The 25,256-nt window shown below is 33.0% G+C and overlaps 2 protein-coding genes across 5 annotated transcripts; both read left to right on the top strand.

The window, feature by feature from the left end:
• Positions 1 to 1,360: 1,360 nt before the first annotated feature.
• Positions 1,361 to 23,413, top strand: LOC130649625 (leukocyte receptor cluster member 8 homolog). 4 transcript variants are annotated; one of them, XM_057455955.1, is made up of 13 exons: positions 1,361 to 1,522; positions 11,027 to 11,329; positions 13,529 to 13,703; positions 16,288 to 16,468; positions 16,786 to 17,038; positions 17,122 to 17,307; positions 19,971 to 20,280; positions 20,352 to 20,447; positions 20,539 to 20,673; positions 20,747 to 20,815; positions 22,073 to 22,410; positions 22,503 to 22,522; positions 22,684 to 22,885. In XM_057455955.1, the coding sequence occupies exons 1-12, from the start codon at positions 1,503 to 1,505 to the stop codon at positions 22,504 to 22,506; spliced, it is 2,070 nt and encodes a 689-aa protein (XP_057311938.1). In that variant the 5' UTR covers positions 1,361 to 1,502; the 3' UTR covers positions 22,507 to 22,522; positions 22,684 to 22,885. The 4 variants fall into 4 exon arrangements, with proteins under 4 accessions (XP_057311938.1, XP_057311936.1, XP_057311939.1 ...); XM_057455953.1 differs by lacking the exon at positions 22,503 to 22,522 and having other exon boundaries at positions 22,684 to 23,413; XM_057455956.1 differs by having other exon boundaries at positions 22,503 to 22,885.
• Positions 1,545 to 11,009, top strand: LOC130649627 (uncharacterized). Its single transcript, XM_057455957.1, has 2 exons — positions 1,545 to 8,332; positions 8,420 to 11,009. Exons 1-2 carry the CDS (start codon positions 8,254 to 8,256, stop codon positions 9,133 to 9,135), a joined length of 795 nt encoding a protein of 264 aa, XP_057311940.1. The 5' UTR covers positions 1,545 to 8,253; the 3' UTR covers positions 9,136 to 11,009.
• Positions 23,414 to 25,256: the final 1,843 nt, after the last annotated feature.

Raw genomic sequence — 25,256 nt, 5'->3', positions numbered from 1 at the left:
TTATCGGTGGTAAGATTTACCGGTAAAGAAGACAATGTATTTGACGCGTTAAAAGAAGATGTTATAATGTAAGTGTAACGGATAGAAAGAAAGTTACGCGGGGCAAAGTCCGGTTTCGCCGGCTCCGTGTTTAGAAGACATTATATTGGGAAGCTTATGCTTTGTTGTAGTAGCATCGTAGCAATCGTAGCAAATGCTACGTTGAATATGTTTTAAACAGGTAGTATTGTAAAGTTTAGCCCATCTGCGTCCATCCCAGAAGGTCCGGAGCCTCCTTTTGTTACTTGAGCTGCTTTCAATACGTACGTGTCATCAATGACTTCATATAAAATCGGATTAACCGTTTATAACGGTCCTTGCAATATAACGTCTTTCTTCGCTTGTTCGCCTGGTGGATGTTTAACTCGTAATAATTTGAATGTTTCCACCTGCCATGTTGTTTGTTAATAATTTGATTGCTCCGTTCACATTTCCAATCTGCATGAGATCTTTAAACTTTCTCGAAACAAGTTCTATGCTTCTTCTCTCGGTTGGTTTAGGCAATCGTGATTGAAGCATTCTACATTTATCGCAGAGTGCTTGAAAATCGCTTTTGTTCCACCATTCTAGTCTTCGTTGTAATGCGTTAACATGGTCGTTGCTTCTCGAGTTATTTGACGGGTTTTGAAGTAATAGAGCTGGCATTACGTGCACTGCTTTTAACGCAATACATTTGATTAGGCTATTTTCCACGCAGCTATTCAATAGTCTAGTTACTTCTCGAAGAAAGTTCTTTCCAGTAGCACCATTTGGAAGCATGAACAAATTTCGCCTCCAAAATGCAATTTTCTCATAACAAGAATTAATTTGATCAAACGCATCTGTACCTCTAACATTACCTCAATAAAACCGTTGTGGTTGGGTTTGTTGTAGAATGCGTTCATTCATATCATTTCAAGGGTCTGTAGATCGTTCTTCTGCTGGAAGTCCAATTTTAACTTTGCATTGCCGCAAATGTTGGAGCAGTCCTCGTGGGTTCTGAAACGTTTGTGGCACTGGTGACACGGAAATCGTAATTCGTCAATACCATTTGTATTTTGCATTCCTATTTGTGTTGCTAACTTCATTATACTTTCTGTCCATCTTCTTCTTTTAACGTATCGTAAATTTCTCGTGCATTCATCAATATCTTTCAGCAATTCTATGCGTAGAGACAATGCAGAAATAAATTTGTCGATTTACACCGTTAAGGGAAAGACGTCCGCCATCTTTGAAGTCATTGCAGTTAATTGGTTAATTGCAGTTAAGCAAAACATTAGCGCCCATTCCTCCGGCCTATGAATTTGGCTAATGCCGAGTTTTTCATTACGTTAAGCAATGGCTTATGGGAAATCTCCCATAATGCTTGCTGGGGCTGATGCAAAACAGCGTTTGAAGAAAAATACTGAACTGAGCTGGTCTGGTCAAGTCAACCTATAACTGTACAGTCTCATTTATTTTTTTACGAGTTAAACATAACTGATATGGAAGATAAGGATGCAAGGTACGTACTTATTTGTTTAGTAGTTCTTTGTTTGTTTTAATTTGAACCTATATACAAGAACTTCAGTGAAGAGGTATTTCCTTAAAGAGGCTTACCTCCTACATAAAAAAGTTTATCTTATCGTGTTTACACTATGTTGAGAATTAGTAATTTAACATTTATTAAGTAAAATTCGAAATAATAAAGCAAATATGAAGTCATATTTTCTTGTGTTCACAACGTGCTTCCTCGCGAAAGTTGCCATTTTGTGGTATTTTTTTTTTAGATTCAACTTAAGCCACTAACGCAATCAAATTTTATATGACATATAATATAAAAATATCATTTAAAATTGATTGTGCAACATATCTTATATGATGAAAATTTCTTTGATCATATGTAGCTAGCTAGCTAGCTAGCTATATGATCATTTTTTTAAGATATAACATGTGCTGTTTTTTATATGATATAGCTATAGCTAGCTATGATCATATAAACCTGTTGTCTTCTAATTAAATTGGGATGTTGCCGAAGTTATGTAAACATAAAACAATGTTAAATTTTTGTCAACAAACCCAAGTATGTCGTCAAAAGTTTCCGGAGTAATTTTTATAGTCACTCTCTTATCGCAATTCCAATTTCAATTCTTCTTGTTGACTTTTTTATGAGAAAACTACAATTACTACAGCAGTTACAGCAAATTCCTCGTCACCCATGTTTATAAAAAAAGAAGTAAAAGTAAAATTTAACACACAATGTATATGATTGTGTAACAACAGTGCATACGATGAGAAGAGCAGGTGGTTTATATGGTCATATATCATATAAACTTTGATTGTGTGAAAGCGGCTTTAGTTTGACATCACCTCCCAGATGGCAAAAAGGCCCTTTGAACATGCTGCTGCAAAACCCATTAATTTTTGTCAGTGTTGGTGCCAATCTAGCCTTAAAGTTTTCTTCTGGCGCTATTCTTATGTTAATGCACCTGTTAGCAGACACTAATTTTGATAGGCTCCTAGTGTATACCAGAGAACAAGGCAAGTGTTGCACACAAATTCATGGAGACCGACGTAAGTTGATGCTCATTATCCACTGCACCAATCCTCAATTGGAGGTTGCCATATCTGATGCATATAAAACCAAATCTACTTTCAAGGATGTAGACATGTTTCTGTTCAAAATAAATACTCTTCAAAAACAGCAGAAAGTTGAAAAATCTTCTGGTGGCAATTGCTTTAAATATTGATGTTTCATCAGTATCATTGTGAAGAGTCTGGTACTTGGTTTCAAAACCATAAATACAGGGCAATCAAAGCCATCCTTATTAATTTGGTACCACTTTATCTTCTTTGATATGATTGCTGGTGGAATTGAGCATTGCAAATCCGCAACAACATTGGCCACACTCAAAGGCCTCTTTATAAAACTCCAAGACTAGAAGTACTTGGCAGCGATGTATTTCTAGAAGCGGGTGATCGGGGTGACTGCCCACATATCATTCACTATGCAAAAACATGATTTATTTGGTAAAAACATTGTGCAATTTTTGTCAACATAGTATGCAAAACAACAATGTAATATGTTTATTTTAGCAATATATTTCGAAGTATTACTTCATCATCAGGCTATAAGTAAACTATATATAAAAGTATATAAACATCATCTGAAGATCTGTTCCTATATACCTAAGAAAAAGTTAAAAGTTAGTAAGAACATGCTGCTGATTGACGAAGGATACCTTCAAGTTAGCAAGTCAGACAATTCATTTAACATTGCTTATCATCATCATCATCATCATTCTCGGCTTAACGTCCGTTTTCCATGCTAGCATGGGTTGGACGGGGTATATTAATGACCCTCTTCCAATCTGATCTAGACTGTGTTAGATCTAAACTCAACTTCCTGTGTATCAAGTCTGTCCTTATAACCTCCTGCCAAGTCTTTCTCGGTCTGCCTCTGGGCTTTGCCCCAGGAACTATCAAGTCTCCACACTTTATTACCCAATTATCCTCCTCCATTCTTTCCAAGTGCCCCAGACTGGTGTTACACATCCACCTAAATGCTACTAATCATGACTTTAGACTTTGCTGTGTTTACCTTTAGCCCTTTCTCTTCTAGTCCTTTCTTCCACTTCTCAAACTTTTCAACTAATTCTTCCTTTGACTCTGCTATAAGAACCAAATCATCTGCATACAATAACTCCCATGGACAACCTGTTCTGAACTCCATCGACAGCGCTTCTAAGACTAGAATAAACAACAAGGGACTAAGTACAGAACCCTGATGTACACCAACATTTACACTAAATTCATCACTAAGTTAATCGTTAATCCTGACACAACTTCTAGCATTGCCGTGCATAGACTGTACCATCGTAACTAGCCACTCATCCACACCTAATTTTCTCATAGCCCACCAAATAACTTTACATGGCACTCTATCAAAAGCTTTCTCTAAATCTGCAAAGGCAAAATAGAGATTCTTTCTCTTTCCTAAATACTTTTCCCGAAGCTGTCTGAGTAAAAATATTGCATCTGTAGTGCCACGCCCTGGAACAAAACCAAATTGCATCTTATCTATATCAATTCTTTCTCTAAGTAACTTATCAATCACTCTTTCAATAACTTTCATTACTTGATCAACCAACTTCAAACCTCTATACAGTACAGTCCAGATGTAAGCGTACGCATACGCTCAAGTTTCACACCTTTCTTGGAGGCGGTAGTTGTTTGTCTTTTGTTCTTATTAATTATCTTGCGAGTCTTGTAAGTCATTAACTTGTGCGTAATAAACAAAAGATTATTGAAGAAAAAATAGCTTATTATAACTGCGTGTAACTATTGTTATATAGTGTTAACATAACTATTCCCAATAGCATAATTGCAAATGTTATCAACTCTATCAATGTGACACGAAGAGCCATTGTTTAATATTTTTATTAAACAAAAGTTTTGCGTGGAAACTAAATAAACTAGCGAGAAGGCATTGTTGGTTGCGCGGGTTATATAAAGCGTTTAGGCAATAGAAATTATTATATTTTAACAAAGATTGAAACTTTAATTTTGATAGAAATGTTTTTTTAGATCGCATTTTAAAAGTTTAAAATCGAAAAGCGGCGATAGAGATGTTTTTTAAGATCGCATTTTAAAAGTTTAAAAACGAAAAACGGCGATAAAAATGTTTTTTTTTGATTGCATTTTAAAAGTTTAAAAACGAAAAGCGGCGATAAAAATGTTTTTTTAGATCGCATTTTAAAAGTTTAAAAACAAGAAATGGTGATAGAAATGTTTTTTTAGATCGCATTTTAAAAGTTTAAAATTGAAAAGCGGCGATAGAAATGTTTTTTTAGATCGCATTTTAAAAGTTTAAAAACGAAAACCGGCGATAGAAATGTTTCTTTAGATCGCATTTTAAAAGTTTAAAATCGAAAAGCGGCGATAGAAATGTTTTTTTAGATCGCATTTTAAAAGTTTAAAAACGAGAAACGGCGATAGAAATGTTTTTTAGATCGCATTTTAAAAGTTTAATATCGAAAAGTGGCGATAGAAATGTTTTTTTAGATCGCATTTTAAAAGTTTAAAAACGAAAAACGGCGATAGAAATGTTTTGTAGATCGCATTTCAAAAGTTATATTTTTAGATTTTTTCTTTCTTCAGTATTAAAATTTAATTTGTTTTCGAAATCTTATTGCGAAGGAAAAGTCCCGAACGTAGGGTTTTTCCGTTTGCGTTGCTAAACGTTGCTTTTTATAAAAAGAACTTTTAAAAGTTTCGCATGTTAAAAAATGTTTCGACGATAAAGAAATATTACTAAAAGTTTTAAAAGTAGCATTAGTTTTTTTTAAAATATTTAGATCATTGGATTTGTTGTTTTTTAAAAGAGCTTGTGTTTTTTAAATAAATCGAGATTAAAATAGCGTTACCCTAAATAAGTTTATATAAAATTCAATGGCCTTCGCGTTTAATTTATTCTTGCGCAGAGTATTTTTATAAACAATGTTTCTTGCTATGCTTTGTTTTTAACACGAAGCAATTATTTTCGCGCAATTTGAAAGGAACTTGTTATCCTATTGTTTTTTTTTAATGAAAGCAATTATTTTTGCAAGTTGAGCGTACGCGTACGCTTACATCTGGACTGTACTGTAGTTACCCCTTTCTAATGCATCACCCTTGCCCTTGAAACAATTCACTATTACACTCCACTGCCACTCACTCGGAATAGCACCATCCTTTATAATCTGGTTAGCAAGACTTGTAATAAGCTCAACTCCAATATATCCAGATGCTTTTACCATCTCTGCAACAATACCTGATACTCCTGCAGCCTTGCCAATCTTCAATTTCCTAATAGCCTCCACTACCCATTATGTCTTGATCTGCATAGCTGGCCCTTCTACAACATCATCATCAGACAAATTATCCTCGTCCCAATCAAACTCAGTGTTAAGCAACCTCTGATAATGATTCTTCCAAGCTACGCTTTTCTCCTCCTCTGTGCTAGCCAAAACACCTTCATCATTACGTATACACTTCTCACCTACAACATCTTGATTAGTCTTCTTCATTTGCTTTGCTATCTTGAATAACTCATTATTCTACCTCATTATTCTACCACCAGGTCTGTCTATGTCTAGCTGGTCCTTTCGTCCACCCACAGGTATCATCAGAAGCTTCTAGAAGACAATTCTTCAAAGTAGTCCGAGTACTTTCAACATTGTCACTATCACATTGACCATTGTGGGCTAACTGCTGAACTTTTGCACTAAATTGTCTTGCTACAATCTCTTCCTTCAGCTCCCAGACTTTTCGACGGGGCCTGAACTTTCCCTTGGCTTCTTTAACACTCTTCAAGATAATATCACAAACCAGCAACCTATGCTGGGAAACACACTCTTCCCCCGATATAACTTTCACGTCCTTCACCACTTTCTTGTCTGACTTTCTAACCAGGAAGTAATCTATCTGTGTCTTACAACCACCTGACTCATCAGCCTACTCTGTCTCTTACTGAATGATGTGTTGCAAACCACCATGTCCGTTGCCATTCCAAACTCAAGCAATCTCTCCCCTTCCTTATTTCTGCTCCCAAATCCATAGCCTCCATGCACACCTCTATAACCTTCAGATGACTTCCCAACATGACCATTAAAGTCGCCGCCCACCATGACAAGTTCAGTGTCTCCTAACTTTGATGTGACTGCTATTAACCCATCATAAAACTTATCTTTATCTTTCTCACTGAGTCCACACTGTGGAGCATAAACTGACAGAAAAGTGACAATCCTATTACCTATCAAAAACTTTATCACTATAATACGACTATTAACACGCATAACATCTATTACTTTTTCTACCCACTTCTCTGCAACGAATATGCCAACTGCTCCATATCCATCACTATTACCAATCCAAAAAAGCTTATACCTTGCCCTCCTACCTTCCACAAATCTCACGGAAGCTCCTCTCCATCTGACTTCCTGAACACAACACATATCAACAGATCTATGTTCTAACATTTCAACTACTTCACCTGCTTTACCTCTCAGAGTACCAACATTTACACTAGCCATCCTCAACCTAGTGTTATCTACCTTGTGATGTGATAGCTGGGTAACGGTCTGACGGTGCTCACACCTGACATCTGTCCTACCGTGCGCGACACCTTCACTTCTTAGAGTTCCAGCCCCGTTTACCCAGTTTGTCTGATCAACTATTCTTACGGCCATTAATAAAGAGTTTTGGCATAGTTTTACAGCTGGATGCCCTTTCTATCGCTAACCGTTCACAGACCGGATTGGGTGTTTTTTAAAGTGACACCATTACTATGTGGCATTTCATGGGACTTCCACAATCGCCCCTTTAAACTAAGGTATGGTGGAGGACGTTTAACTCCTCTCTTGTCTCTTAAGGAGACCCTTCACCCATGCCTTGCTTAGTGGCAAGTAAAATTTATTCTTCTTTTTTTTAATTCTTGTCAACCTTTGTTCCAGGCTTCATTTCAGTGTTATGACTTGACATATTTTCCATTACAATAAATACGGTTTGATTGCCAACATGGTTTATATATCCGTCCAAATAAATATATTACAAGAATGCAATATGGCAGTCGGTACAGTGACTTGAATTACATATAATGAAGGGGAAGGCACACTGCACTATGGAGTAGGTCTTGTCACTTCTAAGGGATCGTCTCAAAATGTTCGTACGTTTTTTTCGTATAATTATACGAACGCTACGAAGTACTTCGTTTCGTGAAACGAATGTCATACGAAGTGCTTCGTTTAAAATAAAAAATATAAACGAAGTTTATACGAACTTTTTTAATACATGATACGAACTTAAACGAAGTTTTTTTATCATACAAAATAAAATGATACGAACTTTGAACGAAGTAAATTGCTATACGATCTTGAAACGAACTTCAAAAGTACCGGCGTAATAGCGCGTAATTATTTCAATACAAAATCAGAAACAAAAGAATTAAACGAAGTTTTTTTGACATAGGAAAAGAAATGATACGAACTTTAAACGAAGTAAATTGCTATACGAACTTAAAACGAACTTCAAAAGTACCGGCGTAATTGCGCATAATTATTTCAATACGAAACCAGAAATAAAAGAAGTAAAATATACGATTTATTTTAATAGTTTCAACCAAACTTAAATTTAATATCAAGCATTTGTATTTCCTTTTTAAAATATCGAATTTAATTAAATTAAACAGTTTTTTTTAAAACTAGCTACTTTCATAGCATGTCTAAAAATTACGACAGTGATATCGATTGGATATATGACACAGCCAGTTCCGACGACGAGACTGATTTGTTGCAAAGTATATATTTTTTTATTTTTTTCTCCCCTTTTTTTAAACTCTTAAATTTATTAATGTAGTTAAAATTCAATTTACTTATTTTTTTAGATAAAAATAAAAGACGAGGAAGACCAAGCATACACGAGAAATATCCGGAAATAATTACTTGTGTCAAGACGTTGATAGAACAGGGTTCTGCTGAAGCTCACTTACGTCGGAGAGACAGTGTTATGTACACAAATGGGCTTTCTTTGAATGATATCGTTATGCACGTCAAAAAAACCTTGGGTATAACTGTTAGTCGCCACACCATTCACAGATTAATGCTTCCACCCCGAAAAAAAAACACAGCGAGTAAAAACTACAAATGTCTGATAGACGCACGTGTTCCTCCAAAAAGAAATACAAAAGAAAAAAAAACACACGACGACTTTCATTTCACTTGCGGTCAAGTTCGCATAGTTAACGAAATGGGATATCTTTGCAAAGAAAACACACTTATGCTGTCCGTAGACAATAAAAATAAAGTTGATGTGGGTATTCCAGCGAACAGCAGACGAACGAAAATACGCACTTTTCATTTGGTTAACGAAGCACCAAATTATAATGATCACGATTTTCCAAATCCAAACTCAAAGCTTGTGCCTGCTGGCTACCAAATACTAAAGGACCGAATACAGCGGAGTCGTTCTCTTTCTCCTGCAAAGAAAATTACTTTTCGACGCAAGCGATCTTTATCCGAAGGATCAAACATTGACAACCAACTCAAACGATTTGTAAGAAAAATTTGTATATATTTTAACCACTGTTTGTATATATTTTAGCATATTTTAGCACAGTTTGTATATATATTTTTATTGCAAAAAAAGCAAAAAAACAATAAAAAAAATAGCAACTGAAATTATTTTTACCTATTCACCAATAAAATTGTGCCGTGACAAGATAAACAAACATAAAAAAACATGCATGCAACCTGAAAGCATATAATCAGCCTTATTATTTGCAACGCGTAACGAAGCCAAAGTTGTTATTATTAAAAGGATAAAAAGTTTACACTTCATACAAAATTTAAAATCTATATTTAAAGTTGGAGCCTGGTTTATTCTTATGATATTCTTAACTTTTGACCCGTTTTGCATCCTCGATATTCCTACAGAAAATTCTTGTAGAAAAACGTGAAATAATACGCAATGATAGGGCGAGCAATATTATTTAAACTTATTTTATCTAATTCAAGTGGAAGCAATATTTTAAAACATATTATTTAATTCTAACTAAATAAAGTTTTTTTTTTTTCGAAATAAGATGCAGTAAAGATAGCGCAATAAACTTAGTAAACAAAACAAAGTTTTTTTTGAAAGTTTTTTTTATGATATAAGACGCGTAATAACGTGAATAATATTTGTTAAACGAATTTCGTTAATGAAACGAATTTTGTCATTGTTAAAAAATATTTAAATAATAAAGACCTTAGATAATAAGTCCAATTAAAATAAACGAAGTTCGTATAACGAAACGAACTTTATAATTGTTGAAAAAAATTAAATATAAAGACTATAGATAATAGTCCAATTACAATAAACGAACTTCCTATAAGCAAATTTTTATACGAACTTCTTTAAAAATGATACGAACTACATACGAACTTTATTTTAAATGATACGAACTTTATACGAACTTTTAATTTTGATGATACGAAAAAGTTCGTATTAAAAATAAAATGATACGAAAGATTTAATAAATCGATACGAAGTTTTTTATACGAATTATACGAACTACGTACGAACATTTTGAGACGGTCCCTAACTTAGGGCAATTATGAAATGGTTCTCAGTTATTTATCGGTTTAAAGCTAATAGTTACCATTGTTACCGTATCGTTTCCGCAAATTGAACTTTGCAGAAACGAAAAACATTTTGATCTTTTCCGTCAACTTCAAATCACGGTAACAATGGATCGTTTCCCTAGACTCCACAAATTTACAGGCCTGCAGACATTTTTTAAGTTTGTTAAAAAATTTTGACCAACCATTTTAAAAACGGTCTGACATGTCCGAAGTCCAGACGTTGTTTCCATCACTGTTAACTAGGCTAAACAGATCCTTTTCTACCCGTAAAGTGAGAGATTCCTAAAGGTTCACACATTCAGACCCTAAACTGGTGCTTAGTTTTGCTATAATTAGTGGCATTTTAACCACTATTCTCGGTGATAAACTAAGTCGGATTAGGAATTCTGTCCTTGAATCAAAATAATGAAAGGAGTTCTTACTGTACCATAAAAAATCACTAGTATCTTATAATAAGGAATCACAAAATATTTTATGTAAATGTTTTCTAATATCAATAAGTTTACACGAAAAGTCTACTGTGTCTTTTATTTTTAAAATTATGTAAAATGTAATATATTATTATTATTATTATTATTATTATTATTATTATTATTATTATTATTATTATTATTATTATTATTATTATTATTATTATTATTATTATTATTATTATTATTATTATTATTATTATTATTATTATTATTAAGCTTTATTTGCTTTGTTGTTTAAGCAGCTCTAACTGTTTTCCAAATCGTTTACTACTTATTGATTATATATACTAGATATACACTCTAAATTTGCAAATGTATTAAGCACATTTATATTGGGTAGCCAAATATTAATAACAGTACATAAACTAGATATCTGTAGACAAGCACTTTTTTTAGTGAGAGCAGAGTTGAAGACTCAAGCTTGACATCAGAAATTTACAATCCATGGGAAAATGCAAAAGAAGCACTAAAAAAGTTGGATAATAACAATGGCAAAGCTAATGAAGTCTCTAATCCGGAATCGAAACAAAATGGCTATTTGTGTAATATGCGCCAGCAAAATATGTATGGCCCCATGGGTGGTGATTGCTATGGTTACCAAGCTAATCCATGGTGTCCATATCCATCACCACCTATGTACGGTTACCAAGGCCCAAATGTCAATCCCCACAGATTTTCATCACCAAATTTTTACACAAGGTATGTGTCAGTATTCTTACCGTATTTTCTGGATAACCCACACATCGTATAACCCACAGCTCAGCTTTTTTAGGGAGTTTTAAACAAGATGCTATCAGATATTCCGCACCTTTGTATAACCCGCATAAAATTTTAGCAGTGAATTTTACTTACCCACACCTTTGTATAACCCTCATCGTGTTAAGAAAAAAATTCAGTGCATTTTTACTTACCCTAATCATTTTATAAACATATGTGTGTTCTTTGTCATTATTTTTTTGCCGAAATCTCTGTTTTTTATGTGTAAGTTTTTTTGGGATAAAAATAAGCAACATAATAATTATCATGGATTGTCTGTAACAGCAATGTACGGAAAATTCTTTTCTAATGTTTATATAATTTTGTTATCCATTTATATCTCAGCAATCACAGTGTGCATGATATAAATAAATGGCAGCAATGGTGACGAGATACTAGTTGTGTGTGTCTTATTAATTATATTTTTGTATTTATATTTGATATTTTCAGTGGTGACCTGTTGCTTGAAGGTAGCGAAGATAAAAAAAGAAAATTATCATCTAAATACATTTAATTTTAACATTTTTCAAAATTTTTAACAGGAATTAATAATTAAGTCCTGGGCACTAGGTTGTGAAATATGTGTCAATTAAACCTAAAAATGATACCTGCTATATTGCTCTATTACCTATCTCCTCCTCATTGCCGCCATTCATTTTATCATGCACACTGTAATTGCTGAGATATAAATAGATAACAAAATTCTATAAACATTAGAAAAGAACGTTCCGTACATCACTGTTACAGACAATCCGTGATAATGTTGTTTATTTTTATGCTAAAAAAAATTAAATATACATAAAAAACAGAGATTTTTCTTTAGGTTTATAACCTGATAGAATGGTTTTTTATTTGTTTGTTTAATCGCAGGAAGCGAGAGTTATTGGCTGAAACTAATGTCTACAAATAAAAAGAAAACAGCTTTGTCTGATTTAGTACTGTCGGCATTGGCAGAAGATCGACTTGTCAAATTAATTTTAATTCATTATTTCTGCAATCGGAGACAAGAAAGTTAAGACTAAAAGAATCGCTACTTGTCTCCAGCATAAAAAAACAGAACACATGCACATGCTTATAAAATGATTAGGGTGAGTAAAAATATGCAATATGCAAAGGTGCGGGTTGGTAAAACACATTGATTGAAATTTTATGCGGGTCATACAAAGGTGCGGGCTATCTGATAGCATCTAGTTTATAACTCCCTAAAAAAGCTGAGCTGCGGGTTATACGATATGCGGTGATATACCGGAAAATACAGTAGTCGTATTCCTTCTATAAGGTGACTCCAACTTAATTAGTTGTTCTACGGGCGAAGTCGATATGCGCTTATGGTTAGTCAGCAAAATAAAAATAATTTTATTGAGAATGTATATAAAAAAAATAAGCACGTCAAGCCACAGCGGAAATTTGGATATTCCTTTTTAAAAAAGCCATTGCGCTGCTACATATTATTAAAGAGAAAATAGCAACTGCAAAAATTCAATCTTTTGCTTATAAACCTTGTAACAAGATGTTTTTCTTCACTTAAAGAAAATACAAATAATCTGTCACAACTCTTGTTAAAGTGAATATAATGCTGCATATAAGCCATCATAATTATGTAATTCGCACGCACTAGTTGTCAGTTTCCTTTGAAGAATTAATGTTCTGTGGGTAAAATTCTCAAAAATTTATGTAGACGAACAAGATTTCTGAACGAATTTTATTTGTAAAAAATGGATTAAAGGGATTACTATTGCTGGCGAAGATAAAACTATGAAGCGTTGTATAGTTAGAGTTGCAAGTTAATTGTTTTATGTCTTAATAACAATTGGCTCTTGTAATGTGCATGTTTTGAATCATAACATCAGTTTTTGTGCACACCTAAACTAATCTAGGCATCTGTGCGATCACATGCCTCCTACAAAATTAGACTGCTTTCTTTTGTTTACAAATGCAATAATAGATTCCTTTATCATGTGTTAGGCCTCAATTTGACTTCTTTAAAATGAACTACTCCAGTGTTCTTTAAAGGAATAATAGTGAATAAATAGTCTATTAATGTCTATCATTTAGAAAATATTATTATTTAGACTACTATATACCATCTACCAAAATTTCAAATTTCTATAAGTTCTATATTTATTGTTAACTTTTTTTTAGTATGATGCCATACGGTCCAACGTATGGAGCCCCTCTAAACAGAATGTATCAACAAGATCCAAATAATTACCCTGGTTTTGATCCTCATAATGTATACAATCTTAATCTATATAACCACCAACTAGAACCTGAGTATTTCACAAGAACTCCAGATACTTACAATGTACAAAGACAGGTAGATATTTTGCTATTCTTGTTTTAAACTACTTAAGGTTACTGTAAAGGAAACAATTTTTTTTAGGTTTTTTGCATAAAATTCAAGACATATAGAAAAAAATTCTCTTTCGAATGACATATTTTATATTCCATGAAAGTATTTGAAACATCCCTTTTTTGTCGAAAATATTTTTTCGAAGGTGTTATATCCTTCACACCTTCGAGAAAATATGTGCAAAATGAGTTCAGCATATTTTTTGTAAACATTATGCAAGATATGGAACTCTCATGTAAATTATATGCATAATAATATTTTTTAGATAGTTTACTTCACCATCGATATATATATATGTATATGTATATGTATGTATATGTATGTATATGTATATGTATATATATATATATATATATAGCATGTATATGTATATGTATGTATATATATATAGCATGTATATGTATGTATATGTATGTATAGCATGTATATGTATGTATATGTATGTATAGCATGTATATGTATATGTATATATATGTATATGTATATGTATATATATGTATATGTATATATATGTATATGTATATGTATATGTATATGTATATGTATATGTATATGTATATATATGTATATGTATATATATGTATATGTATATATATGTATATATATCTATCATTTTTCTGCATACTCAGTTCACACATTTTCATAACACCTACGAAAATCTTTAAAAACAAATATCTTGTTAGTAAATTTTCGCATACGTGCCTTTACGTTTGTGGTCCCTTTTTCCGAAAGCTTCCTATTGGCTCATTGAAATTTTCAGCAATGGAAAGCTGAATAAATTATGTACAAAAGGTTCCCGGATTTTTTTTTATAAATTACTGATTAGCAGTTATGACGACAGAAAGAAAAAAATATGCATTTTTTTGAATGATTACATATAATTACAAATAATTTCATAACGACGTTATTAGAAAGAAAAAACCGGGAACCTTTTTGAATTTAATTTATGCTGAATATAATGGTGCAAAAACGAGAAGTCTGCGACCACGCGTTCGGAAAAAAAAGCCATTTTAAAATGTACAGTGAAAAAAAATGGTGTGTGTTTATTTCATTATATTTTCTTTTCGGAAAATTAACATCTCACGAAAATATCGCTATTAAAAGGTCTTTCATCAAACATTCAAAAACACAAAACAAAAAAAACAAAAAATATGAAAGATAAATTATAAGGGTTTTTCTGAGACTACTCATCAAATGAGTTTTTTCCTTTACAGTAACCTTAAAGCTACATGTAAAGGTGTTCTAAAATTACCCATAGGGGGTTTAAACACAGTGCCTAAATTTACACCTTATAGAGGACGTTCTCTGCTCCTTACATTGTGTGGCACTTCCAGAACCTTTAATATATGAGAATGCAGGTTTTTTAAGAAACCTTCTTTTGGTGCGTAGGTTTTCTAGAAAACCCTATTGTGAATCAAAATTGTGGCAATGTCTCCCAGCCTGTCCTTAAAATTCTATGGAAATTCATGTCAAAACAAAGTCCAATAAACATATTTGTATGTCTGTTGCGTGACTTTTTCTTGAAACACAGACAAAATACAGGTATTAATAATATACAAACATTTAAATCGTAATCTCATGGGGATGATTTTCAGTTTTAAGACTGTATTAAAGATATTCTTGTGAAGGATGATTGCAAGGTGAAGGAACTTTAAAAAAAAAAACGATAATTAAAATAAAATAATTGACATGCCACTGGGACTAATTAGTTTGGAATTATTTGTATAATTTTGATAAGTTTACCACCTTATACTGATATTAAGGCACGTTATACTGATATTAAAGCACTGGGGCATTTTTTTCATACAATGCAGTTTGTTGAAAGAAAAGATTCATATTTTCAAGAAGTAATAAGGAAATTTTGTTTACATAGAACACTGAGTCAATAATGCAGTTGCAGACTGCTAAGAAAGGGTTACTGCCATCTTAACTAATAAACGCCAAGGATTATCTTTTCAGCGTGACCATGCACACTCATCATTTTTTATTGTGTTTGTTACTTTTGTACGCACATGTCTGGTATTTTCTATCTTTCCATTTTATCATCTCTTATTATATAAAACTGTTTCCCCCAACATGATTATTTTATAATAAAACAAAAGTCCAAAAAGTAAAGGAAAGAAAAGTCAAAGTAAAAAAATTATAGAATGATATGCCCAGGTGAAGAATTAAAGTGTGTGGTTATAAATGCACATGCACATGCACATCCCTTAACATGTCTAAAATTATTGATGACAAAATATGTCAAAATTTGCTATTACTTAAATATGACATAATTAATGCAGCATAAGATTTGACTTTGAGGAAAACAATTTTAACATCAAACTCAGGAAACGTTTTAATTGTTTAGCTTTAACTTTTTTGTACACACCTACAACTTATGAAACCAAAGTCATTTAATTTCAAATAATTCGCTAACATAAATAGATCTAGGCTTTCTGGACCACATTTCCCCAACGGCACAGTCAAAGTTAACCCAATGGTTCTGACTATTTTGTACTGTTGTTGTCTGATCATTTGCAAAAAAAAATTTTCCAAATATTTTTAGGTTTCTAACACTCATACATCTTTCGATGCTAAAAACCTAACAGATAATGGTAAAAACCAACAAGATGACAAGGAGAACTTCATTGAGGACCAGTCAAAAGGTGATGATCACCAACAACATTTGGAACAGCCAAAATCATTTGCAGATGCTGTAAAGAACAATAAATTATGGAAGAAAAACGGTAACAATTCTGCTCTCTCTTGTGTGTTTCTTAGTAGAGGCTTTATAAAACCGTAAGATTTTAGTTGATACTGTTAAACTGAAAGGAAAAGAACATTTTTGTGAGACTTTTATATTAGCATTTTATAAATTTAATTTTAAATGATGAACACAAACTGTGTAAGTGTAGTGCTCTTGATCTGTCAAACTGGAAAACTTGTAAGACTATAATTTAAATAATATATACTATATAATAATAATGCAACTGTAATAAACTTATCACATTTTAATTGCCTATTTGCCCACGAACGTTTATACTATGTTACACTGTTTTTATAGGGTCTGTTGGCAAAGATAACTCAATCTTTAAAAAGTCAACAGGGTTCAAGAACTTAACACCAGCTTTGTGGACCAGTGGTGGATTCTCGACTATCACTGATACTAATCCTAAAAATAAGTCACCAGAAAGAGATGGCAGCAAGGACAGAAATGACGACGTTCTTGGTGCAAAAAGACAACGAGTTGCTAGCAATCCAGCTGAGCCAAAGCGTAAGCAGATAAAAGCAGAAAATATTGAAAAATGCAAGGAGAAGTAGGTTTGCTTTTGTTTTGTTATTATGTTTACCATGATTTTGTTATTATGCATATACATGGATTGGTTATCTTTCCCCCTAGAGAGGCTGTTAAAAAAAATAAAGAGTGGCCAGACTCTATGAAAAATTGGGTACGTCTATCATTTCAAGAATGTGACAATGAAAGATCAAAGGATAAATTGGAGAAAAAACTACGCACTTTTATCACACGGGTCCTCAATGACGGGTCTGCTTGGACAATAAATTGGAGTTTAAAACCCTTGTTTTGGTAAGTTGAACTTGTAAGTCATCAAGTCGCACATAGTCATTCCATGATAACATTTAACTTGAAGTGATTAAAACTAATAGTGCAGTTGTTTTAAAATTACAACCTAAATGATCATGGCGGGTGTCTGCTTACATAGAAGATTATTTGAATTGAGTTAGGAATGTTGCATTGAGTTAGAATGTGGCCTATGGAATGTAAGAAGGGTTGTTTCTGTTTTGTGATTCCTATTTTGTTTGCTTTCAGTCAGGTAGTTCGGAAGAACCAAGTTTATTTATAGGGCAGTTTTGTTATCATCAACTAGCCAAGAATTCGTAATGACATTGCCTGGAGATGGGATATGAAAGCCTTTCCAATTTTGCATCTGCCATTAAATCATGTTGAAGAACCGACTATTGCTTTTTTAGGGGATTTTTTAAGCGTATGTTAACCCTTAGCAAGCCCTTTTATTGTGTTTGTGTTTTTCTCATTTCATGGGTATTTTAATTTCCATGTCATCATATCTCACGAGAAAAAACGATCCACTTTATTAGTCTGAAAGCTTTGCTGTATTTCATGATTAGGTGTTTAACAATTTTTTGTTCGTTAAAAATATCATACAGAATTGGCATATCACATAATGCATAATGGATATTAGTGCTAGTATAATTGCCCAAAGCTGACTAGAATTGTACAGGCCTAATATTAGAAATATACACAAGTGTATACATCTAAACATTAATTTAAAACAACAGTGGCCATAATCATCAACGTTGTGGAATTTATGGAAAAGCCATGACATATAGTTCGAAAATCATTGAAAACCGTTTTTTAACATGATGGCGTCTATTTTGGTGGCTGTTTAAAAAGACTTCATATATTTAACATTCAATTATAATTTACCTTGAAATATTTTCACGACATTAAAGCTTCTCTTCCGCTCCTAAATAAGTCAGTCTGAAAAGTTCATCACGTTGGACAAACATGCATTCGTTTTTTAAAAGTACGTATCGTAAATTCGTTTCATACTTCTAACAAGAATCAATATAAAAGGGGGTTGCGGAGCGAAGAAAACGATCCCCTAGGCTCGCAAGTGAAAATGTGTAGTGAATTTTAAAAATGATTTCAGACATGACAAGACGAATAAGTATAGCTGCTATTCCTTGATATTGCGTTTTTGTGCTCTATAAATGAAAGTGACGAATATGTACAACACTACCCCCTACGATTCAAAGAATACCTATTATCCTGAACATAGCTACACACATAATACTCATTGCCTGCTTATTGTAGAGGCAAGATAAATATATCAGCTTTACAGGTGCATATCTTATAAATATACAGCACACATAACCAAGTTAACTTTTTTTGGCGATACTAAAATTCAATTTTTTTTATTATAATAACCAGCCAGGGGACTCAGAATTGTAAACTGTGCCACAATGTTAAGGTGTTTTATGTGGAGTGCTTTAGTACAGGTATGCAGTATATCGTAAACTGACGATTGTAAAAAAACCACCATGTCTTGTTAGCAGGAATAAAATTTCAACATCTCATAATAGGGAAAAAGTAAATTATGGAATTTCTACCATATACCTTATCACAAAAAAAGAGTGTTAAGCTGATCGCGCATCTCAGGCTTACATAAAAACAATACTCCTATTATTATTTTTATTAAATTATTATTGTTTTATTGTTATTATAGTATTATTATTATATTAAAATGGTAATATACAGGTATTTCCGTTAACATAAAAATATTGTTAACAGGGCCTCCATCCCTGTTAAATTACAAAAAATAATAGTAATAAAAAGAATAAAATTACATATATTTAAAACTATAAGAAGACAAGTAAAACAACATGACTACCAAATAGATCTACTCGCAGTACATGAAACGTTTTTTAGGTACATAATGTTTTCAATCCTTCATTTGTAGTTCAAAGCATCAAAATATTTGCTTATTTTTTAGGCGACTAAGTGACGTTTATGCTGAGATAAAAAAAAAACGATATAATTTTGCGTGTTTTCCTTTTTGCATTATATTCGGCACAATGTAGTGACGAATCAAGTTTTGACATAAAATGCTTTTAGTGTGGACGTTGGCAGATATTTTTTTAAATCATGCTTTAATTGGGACGTTTAGCATATAATCAGTGATTAACGCCAGTTAGACATTTAGTGGGAACCGAAATACCTTTGAAAAGAAAATGCGCAAAAAATGTAAGGCATTTCCAATCTTTTATTTTGTGCTTTATACTTTATTTTTGACTCGTTCGCAATTTTTTGTAAATATTTAAAATAGATATAGATGCAAAACAATAGCTATTTGCAGTTACTAATTTGAAATCTTTATTTCCATAGTTTTATTAAAACGTGCTCATTCGCATTGTTTTATTTTGCATTCTATACGATTTTAGAGGTCCTATTTAGAAACTTCGATTTTGCGCCATTTTTTCCCGCAAACAATGTCTTACCGTTAGTAAAATTTTGGCGCGCTGCCCTGTTTTACCAGCATTATCGTTCACTTTGCCTAAATTTTACTTTTGTACTTCGGTATATTTACACCAAAGTGAAATTTCTCAATGGAAGTGTAATGGAAATGATATTGTGTGTGTGAATATCTACTTGTCCATGTGTTTTAATATTCTCATAACTGCAATTGAAAATAGGTTTTTAAATTTCAGTGTTTCAGAAAGAAGAAGGAGCACTTTATCATCGAGGAGGATGCGGTCAAGAAGTAAAAGTTTTTCACCTCCATCACGTGGAAAAATAATTAATCGAAGCTCATCTGATTCTTCCGATGATGCGCCAACGATAAAAAGCAGAGTTGGCAAAAAGGTGAACAAACGAATGGAAAAGTTTCATTTAGAAGAAGATTTTAGAACGGAAGACGTGCTAGCCAACCAAAAGAAGCAAGACAGAGCTGCTCGCTTTCAAAATACTCTTAAAAAAAATACTAGTTACAGTTCATTGCGTGGGTTAAGAGTTGATTCTGTAAGTCTTGCTACATTGTTATGAAGCTAGTGTGAACTCATGGTAGTTATCTGTCCATTTGCCTTTTTTAGCCAAGTTTAAACGATGATCCAGAAGTAGGTGGTGTCGATTATCACATTAATGGTACATCGCAAGATATAACTAAACCGTATCTTCGCCTGACTTCAGTACGTTTTCGAAGGTTCTATTTTTTGTTGTGAACATCTGGTTTTGAACGAAGTGGACTTCTTAATTAAACATTCTTTGTGTAATATGTAGGCTCCTGATCCATCTACCGTTCGGCCAGAGAACGTATTAGTGAAGTCGCTACAACATGTAAAGCAGCGCTGGAAGGACAAACATGACTATCACTTTGCATGTGAACAGTTGAAATCGATACGACAAGATCTAACGGTAACTGTTTTTGTATCATGTCTACCCATTGGAACAATATTGCAACATCAGTAACGAGAAAACATTTTTTTAGGTTCAAGGTATAAAAAATGAATTTTCGGTAAAGGTATACGAGTGTCATGCCAGAATAGCACTGGAAAAGGTAATCACTTTCACTACACATTTTTTTATAAAACGTTCTTGGCTTCAGCTCGAACTTTTTTACAACTACAACACAACATTCTTTTTCTAACCCTAGTGCTATGGCAAAAAATGTTTTTAAGTGAGTGTTTTGTGAAATAATAAAATTATAATTACTACTCACGTAACCCTCAAATGACACAAAAAAACAAAGATTACAGAAAAATAGATTGATGTCTTATTTTTACACCTAAATATTTTAAGTGATCGGTTCGAGTCAAATTTGTATGATTCTCAGCTTTTTTTGAAAGTCCAATAATGCAATATTGAAACGGTGCTTTTTAAACACGCACCGTAAAATCCTGCATATAAACCCACCTCAAATAAAGATCTCAAGAAAGAAAAAACAATTTTGGAAAGTCAATGTATTTTGAAATTACTGAAAGACGTACATGTGATCTCGGACCCCTTCTGATGTCCATATTTATTCTTCATTATTAGCTGAACTCTTGATCCGTATGTTTTACAACGAACGGGCATGATTACTTTGTTTCTTTTTAGTTTCAGTAATACATTTTGTACGGTCTCTTTTGCACTGTCTCTTTTGCTAGTTTGATATAAATTTGGAGGGAGATTATAAAAGCAAAATTGAGAGACTTTTTACTAGTAGAATAGGTTATTGTGGTGAGGTACATGCCTGTGCCTTTCAGACTCGAGTGTCGGCAACTTGAAAGTCTTGTTTCGTATTCGTTTTATTTACGTTCCCGTTTTTTGTATTTTTTGACAAGCAAGACCGAGACACTTTCCCCCAGGAAGAAGTGAAAATCATTTATCTGTTTTTCAAAAATCCTTACCAAACATGAGATATTATATATACAAATTAAAGACATTTTTTTTGTCACTTTTTAAAACACTGCCAAAAGGTTAAAGTAGAAGCGTCTAAGACAAAATAATCATTTTTTAAAACTTCAAAAAGTCGGAAAAATGATCACGCTGACGTCAGCGACAATTAGCATGTTTCAGTATGGATTTAACAAAATAACCGAAGTCTAAATCCACTCTGAACATTTTGACAAATGAGGTTTGACAGGTATACTCTGTTATTATATTTTTTTATATTTTCTAAACAATGACAGGTGTATAATTTTTTCTAATAGGGACGCAACTTTAGTTATGGGAAACTATTTGCCCTAACTAACCCAAGATATTTGCAAATGTATGACAACGTATGTAATATGTTAGACTTTGTAGTCTAACTCCCGTGTCTTACGTTTTTTAGGGCGACCGTGAAGAGTTCAATCAATGTCAGACTAACTTGAAGTCACAATATAAACAGGGGATTGTTGGAGAAGTAGCTGAATTCACAGCTTATAATATTTTGTATTACATTTACACTAAAAGCACTGCAGATCTAAATTCTTGCCTGGCCTCACTTACTAAAGAACTAAAGAAAGATCCTGTTGTGCAACATGCTTTAGCAATACGTTCAGCTTGTGCATTATCTAATTACCATTTATTTTTCAAGTTATATCTTTCGGCCCCTAAAATGGCTGGATATCTGATCGACCTTTTTATAGATAGGGAAAGAAGAGAAGCGTTCAAAAGAATAGTGAAGTCGTAAGTATAATTCCTTTATTATATGGCGAGTGAAATCAAAGCCAGGAAAATGAAAGGCGTTTTTAATATAAAATGCTTCTTTACACATTTAGTTAACCCTCGTCATTACACGGTAAGCTGTTAATTTTTAACGTGTCCATGATCTGTTTTCATTTGCCGGTTATACTGTTTTGGCTAAGAGCTTTTTCAAGTTGCTTTACAACGTTAAGGATGATATTGTAACATATTTATGATTATATTTAATATTTATTTATTTTTATCTTGCACGGGTAGATATCGTCCTGATCTTACTATCTCGTATGTTGCATCACAATTAGCTTTCGATGAAGATAGCACGTGTCTTGCTTGGTTGCAAGAACTGAATGTTACTTTTAATGCAAAAGATTCCATCAAAATAGATTGCAAGGGGACTGTGCTCCCGTGACCTCATAAATGTTACGAGATTCCCCCTTGTCTGTTATGGTTCTGACGAAAATTCGGTTTTAATTCGTAAAAAATCGTAAGAAAGTATCTAGTGAAGAAATTGTCTACACAAGAAAAAATTAAAGCTCGTGCAAAAATGATTTATCTTAAGAATGAAACCAAGTATGCTGATACGTTACCCATTCTGCACGTCCTATTTCCGCTTGAGCCCTAATTCTAAGGGCGCCGGTGGAAGTTTATTTGCTGTGTTAATTTAACAAGCAGCTAGTTAATGGACTCTTTTTTTAATTTCCGCCTTAAAAGTTTTTTAGCTGCTTCCTGTGAAGCGACCAGATCCACCTCAAGCGAGCTAAGCTGAATATTATTGTATGCGGTACACTCGTATTGGAGAAATTTTCGTGGTGAGAAAACCCGTCGCCGGCGACTATCTGAATTTTACGGTGATCAAAATTCGACTGGTTTCATGCACATGTGCAGAACAATTCAAACAAAGCAAAATTGAACTGCTTGACGATTTTATTTTTCGGTTTGATGTATCTGTAGACATATGTTAGTAAAAAAATCAAGAATTATACAAAAATGGCTTATGGTATCTTAAGAACAAAATTACTACACCGGGTCTTTGTAGCTTAACCTGGCGTTTTGACGTCGGGTTCCCCGGCTAGTTTTTGTATTAAAACATCTTGAAAGACAGAGGTTTCATGTAAATCATTTCAGCTTTTCTTTTCCTGAGCCATATCGGATTTAGTTAACTTTCAGCAAAAAAACCTTCGTTTTGGACACATGTATATATATATATATATATGTATATATATATATATATATATATATATATATATATATATATATATATATATATATATATATATATATATATATATATATTGCAAAATTGTACAGAAGCAAATGACGTAATTATTAAAGGGAAACGTTAATAAAATCAAAGATGGCGCATTATAAGACGATCTTCATGCTACACTGCACGAGTTTTAACTTTCGATAGCATATGAACTTTAAAAAAGTGTTGTTCATTGGGTAATAAAATAATTTGTTGCACTGTTAGGATTCTTATTGGCTTAAAACTCATTTTAGCCTCGTTCCCAGAAAAAAATCTGTCAAAAGGAGGATTTAGGCTTTAGCCTGGAGAGGTTTCGGGCGTCCAGCCTGCGCTTTCTCTATTTTCCCCATCATCTCCTCAGACGATTTTAAAGATAATTAACTCCTATATATACGGAGGTGTGGCACTCAAGGGCCAAAATATGTTGATATCAGCAGCAAATATCTGAAAATCACAAGGCAGAACCACATTTTTTTCAAAATTAACCAGAGTTCCTCGACGTTGTCCGTCATTTTGGCTAGCGCTGAAACTTGTGACCGAGACGCGGTTGGGGAAGCTCAGGGATCGTGGCTTGAAACTAAAAACATGCAAAGAAATGCCATGAGTAGTGCAAGGGAAGGAAGAGGAATTCTTAAGTAATTTTTTTTCATTGGTTGTACAAGAATTTGAGGTACCCCACAATGAGAAGTAAATAACAGAAACGCCTTTCCGATGTCTAATGATTTTAAGCTACCTAGCCAGTACCATGCCAGCACTCTAAGGCACATTTGTTATTAAATAATTAAGTGATAAAATACAAGAGCTAAATATATTACTTTAATATAGCTAGCTGCACAAAAGATTTTTCAAAGCATTCTTTCATTTTAAATAAAAATAGCTAGGTAGTTATTTGGACCTCCCATAACAGTAAACATTCAAGACTTGAGTATATAGCTAGTAAGGTATGCAAGACATTGCATGTTGGTAAACATGTTTCAATGACAAACTGAAACCTATATTACATAAATCAATTTCTGCATATATAAATAATTTTGTAGATTTTCAGTTTTCTTTTATGAAATAACAAAATTTGGGAAAGTATAGCCAGAAGTAATATTCGCTTGAAGTGGGAAGACCTAAAGTCTTTAGGTTAAGACTTGTAAAGTGTAAACTGTTTCACATGGAGGACCTTAGTGTAATGTGTTACAAATCCAGTGGAGCGCTTATAGCATTAAGGGTATAATATCTTTTTCATAAACCAACATTCACAGGACTTGAAGCCTATTGTTATTTCTGCAAAGCAAATACAGTTGTTTAGCATTTTTCATTTTGCATAAAAAGTTCCTGTGGATATTCAAAAATTAATTGTAAAGTAAACGTGTTGCAGATCCAGGGGGACAAAAAATAACTTTCTAACCACTTTGTATTTATACGGCATAAAATTTAGATTATGTATTTAGCACTGTGCTTTAGAAGCACATTCCCACTTTCTCTGAGCTGGATAAGGTATTTGGTCCTAAACTTGGGACACATTTTATCTGTTTGAATTATTTTTAATCCTGAGAATCACTTAGAATTCTGTACACCTGGCTTCTCAAAATTGATA

Source organism: Hydractinia symbiolongicarpus, chromosome 7 (genome assembly GCF_029227915.1).
Source record: "Hydractinia symbiolongicarpus strain clone_291-10 chromosome 7, HSymV2.1, whole genome shotgun sequence".
Taxonomy (NCBI): Eukaryota; Metazoa; Cnidaria; class Hydrozoa; order Anthoathecata; family Hydractiniidae; genus Hydractinia; species Hydractinia symbiolongicarpus.
This window is presented reverse-complemented; position numbering and strand designations above follow the sequence as displayed.

Excerpts from the sequence above, each read along its gene's own strand:
- LOC130649625 (XM_057455953.1), top strand. The coding sequence starts at position 1,503 with ATGGAAGATAAGGATGCAAG. Across the intron at positions 20,281-20,351 it reads GTGGGTTAAGAGTTGATTCT|CCAAGTTTAAACGATGATCC; the intron begins GTAAGTCTTGCT and ends TGCCTTTTTTAG. Across the intron at positions 20,674-20,746 it reads CGATACGACAAGATCTAACG|GTTCAAGGTATAAAAAATGA; the intron begins GTAACTGTTTTT and ends ACATTTTTTTAG.
- LOC130649627 (XM_057455957.1), top strand. The coding sequence starts at position 8,254 with ATGTCTAAAAATTACGACAGTGATATCGATTGGATATATGACACAGCC. Across the intron at positions 8,333-8,419 it reads CGAGACTGATTTGTTGCAAA|ATAAAAATAAAAGACGAGGA; the intron begins GTATATATTTTT and ends TTATTTTTTTAG.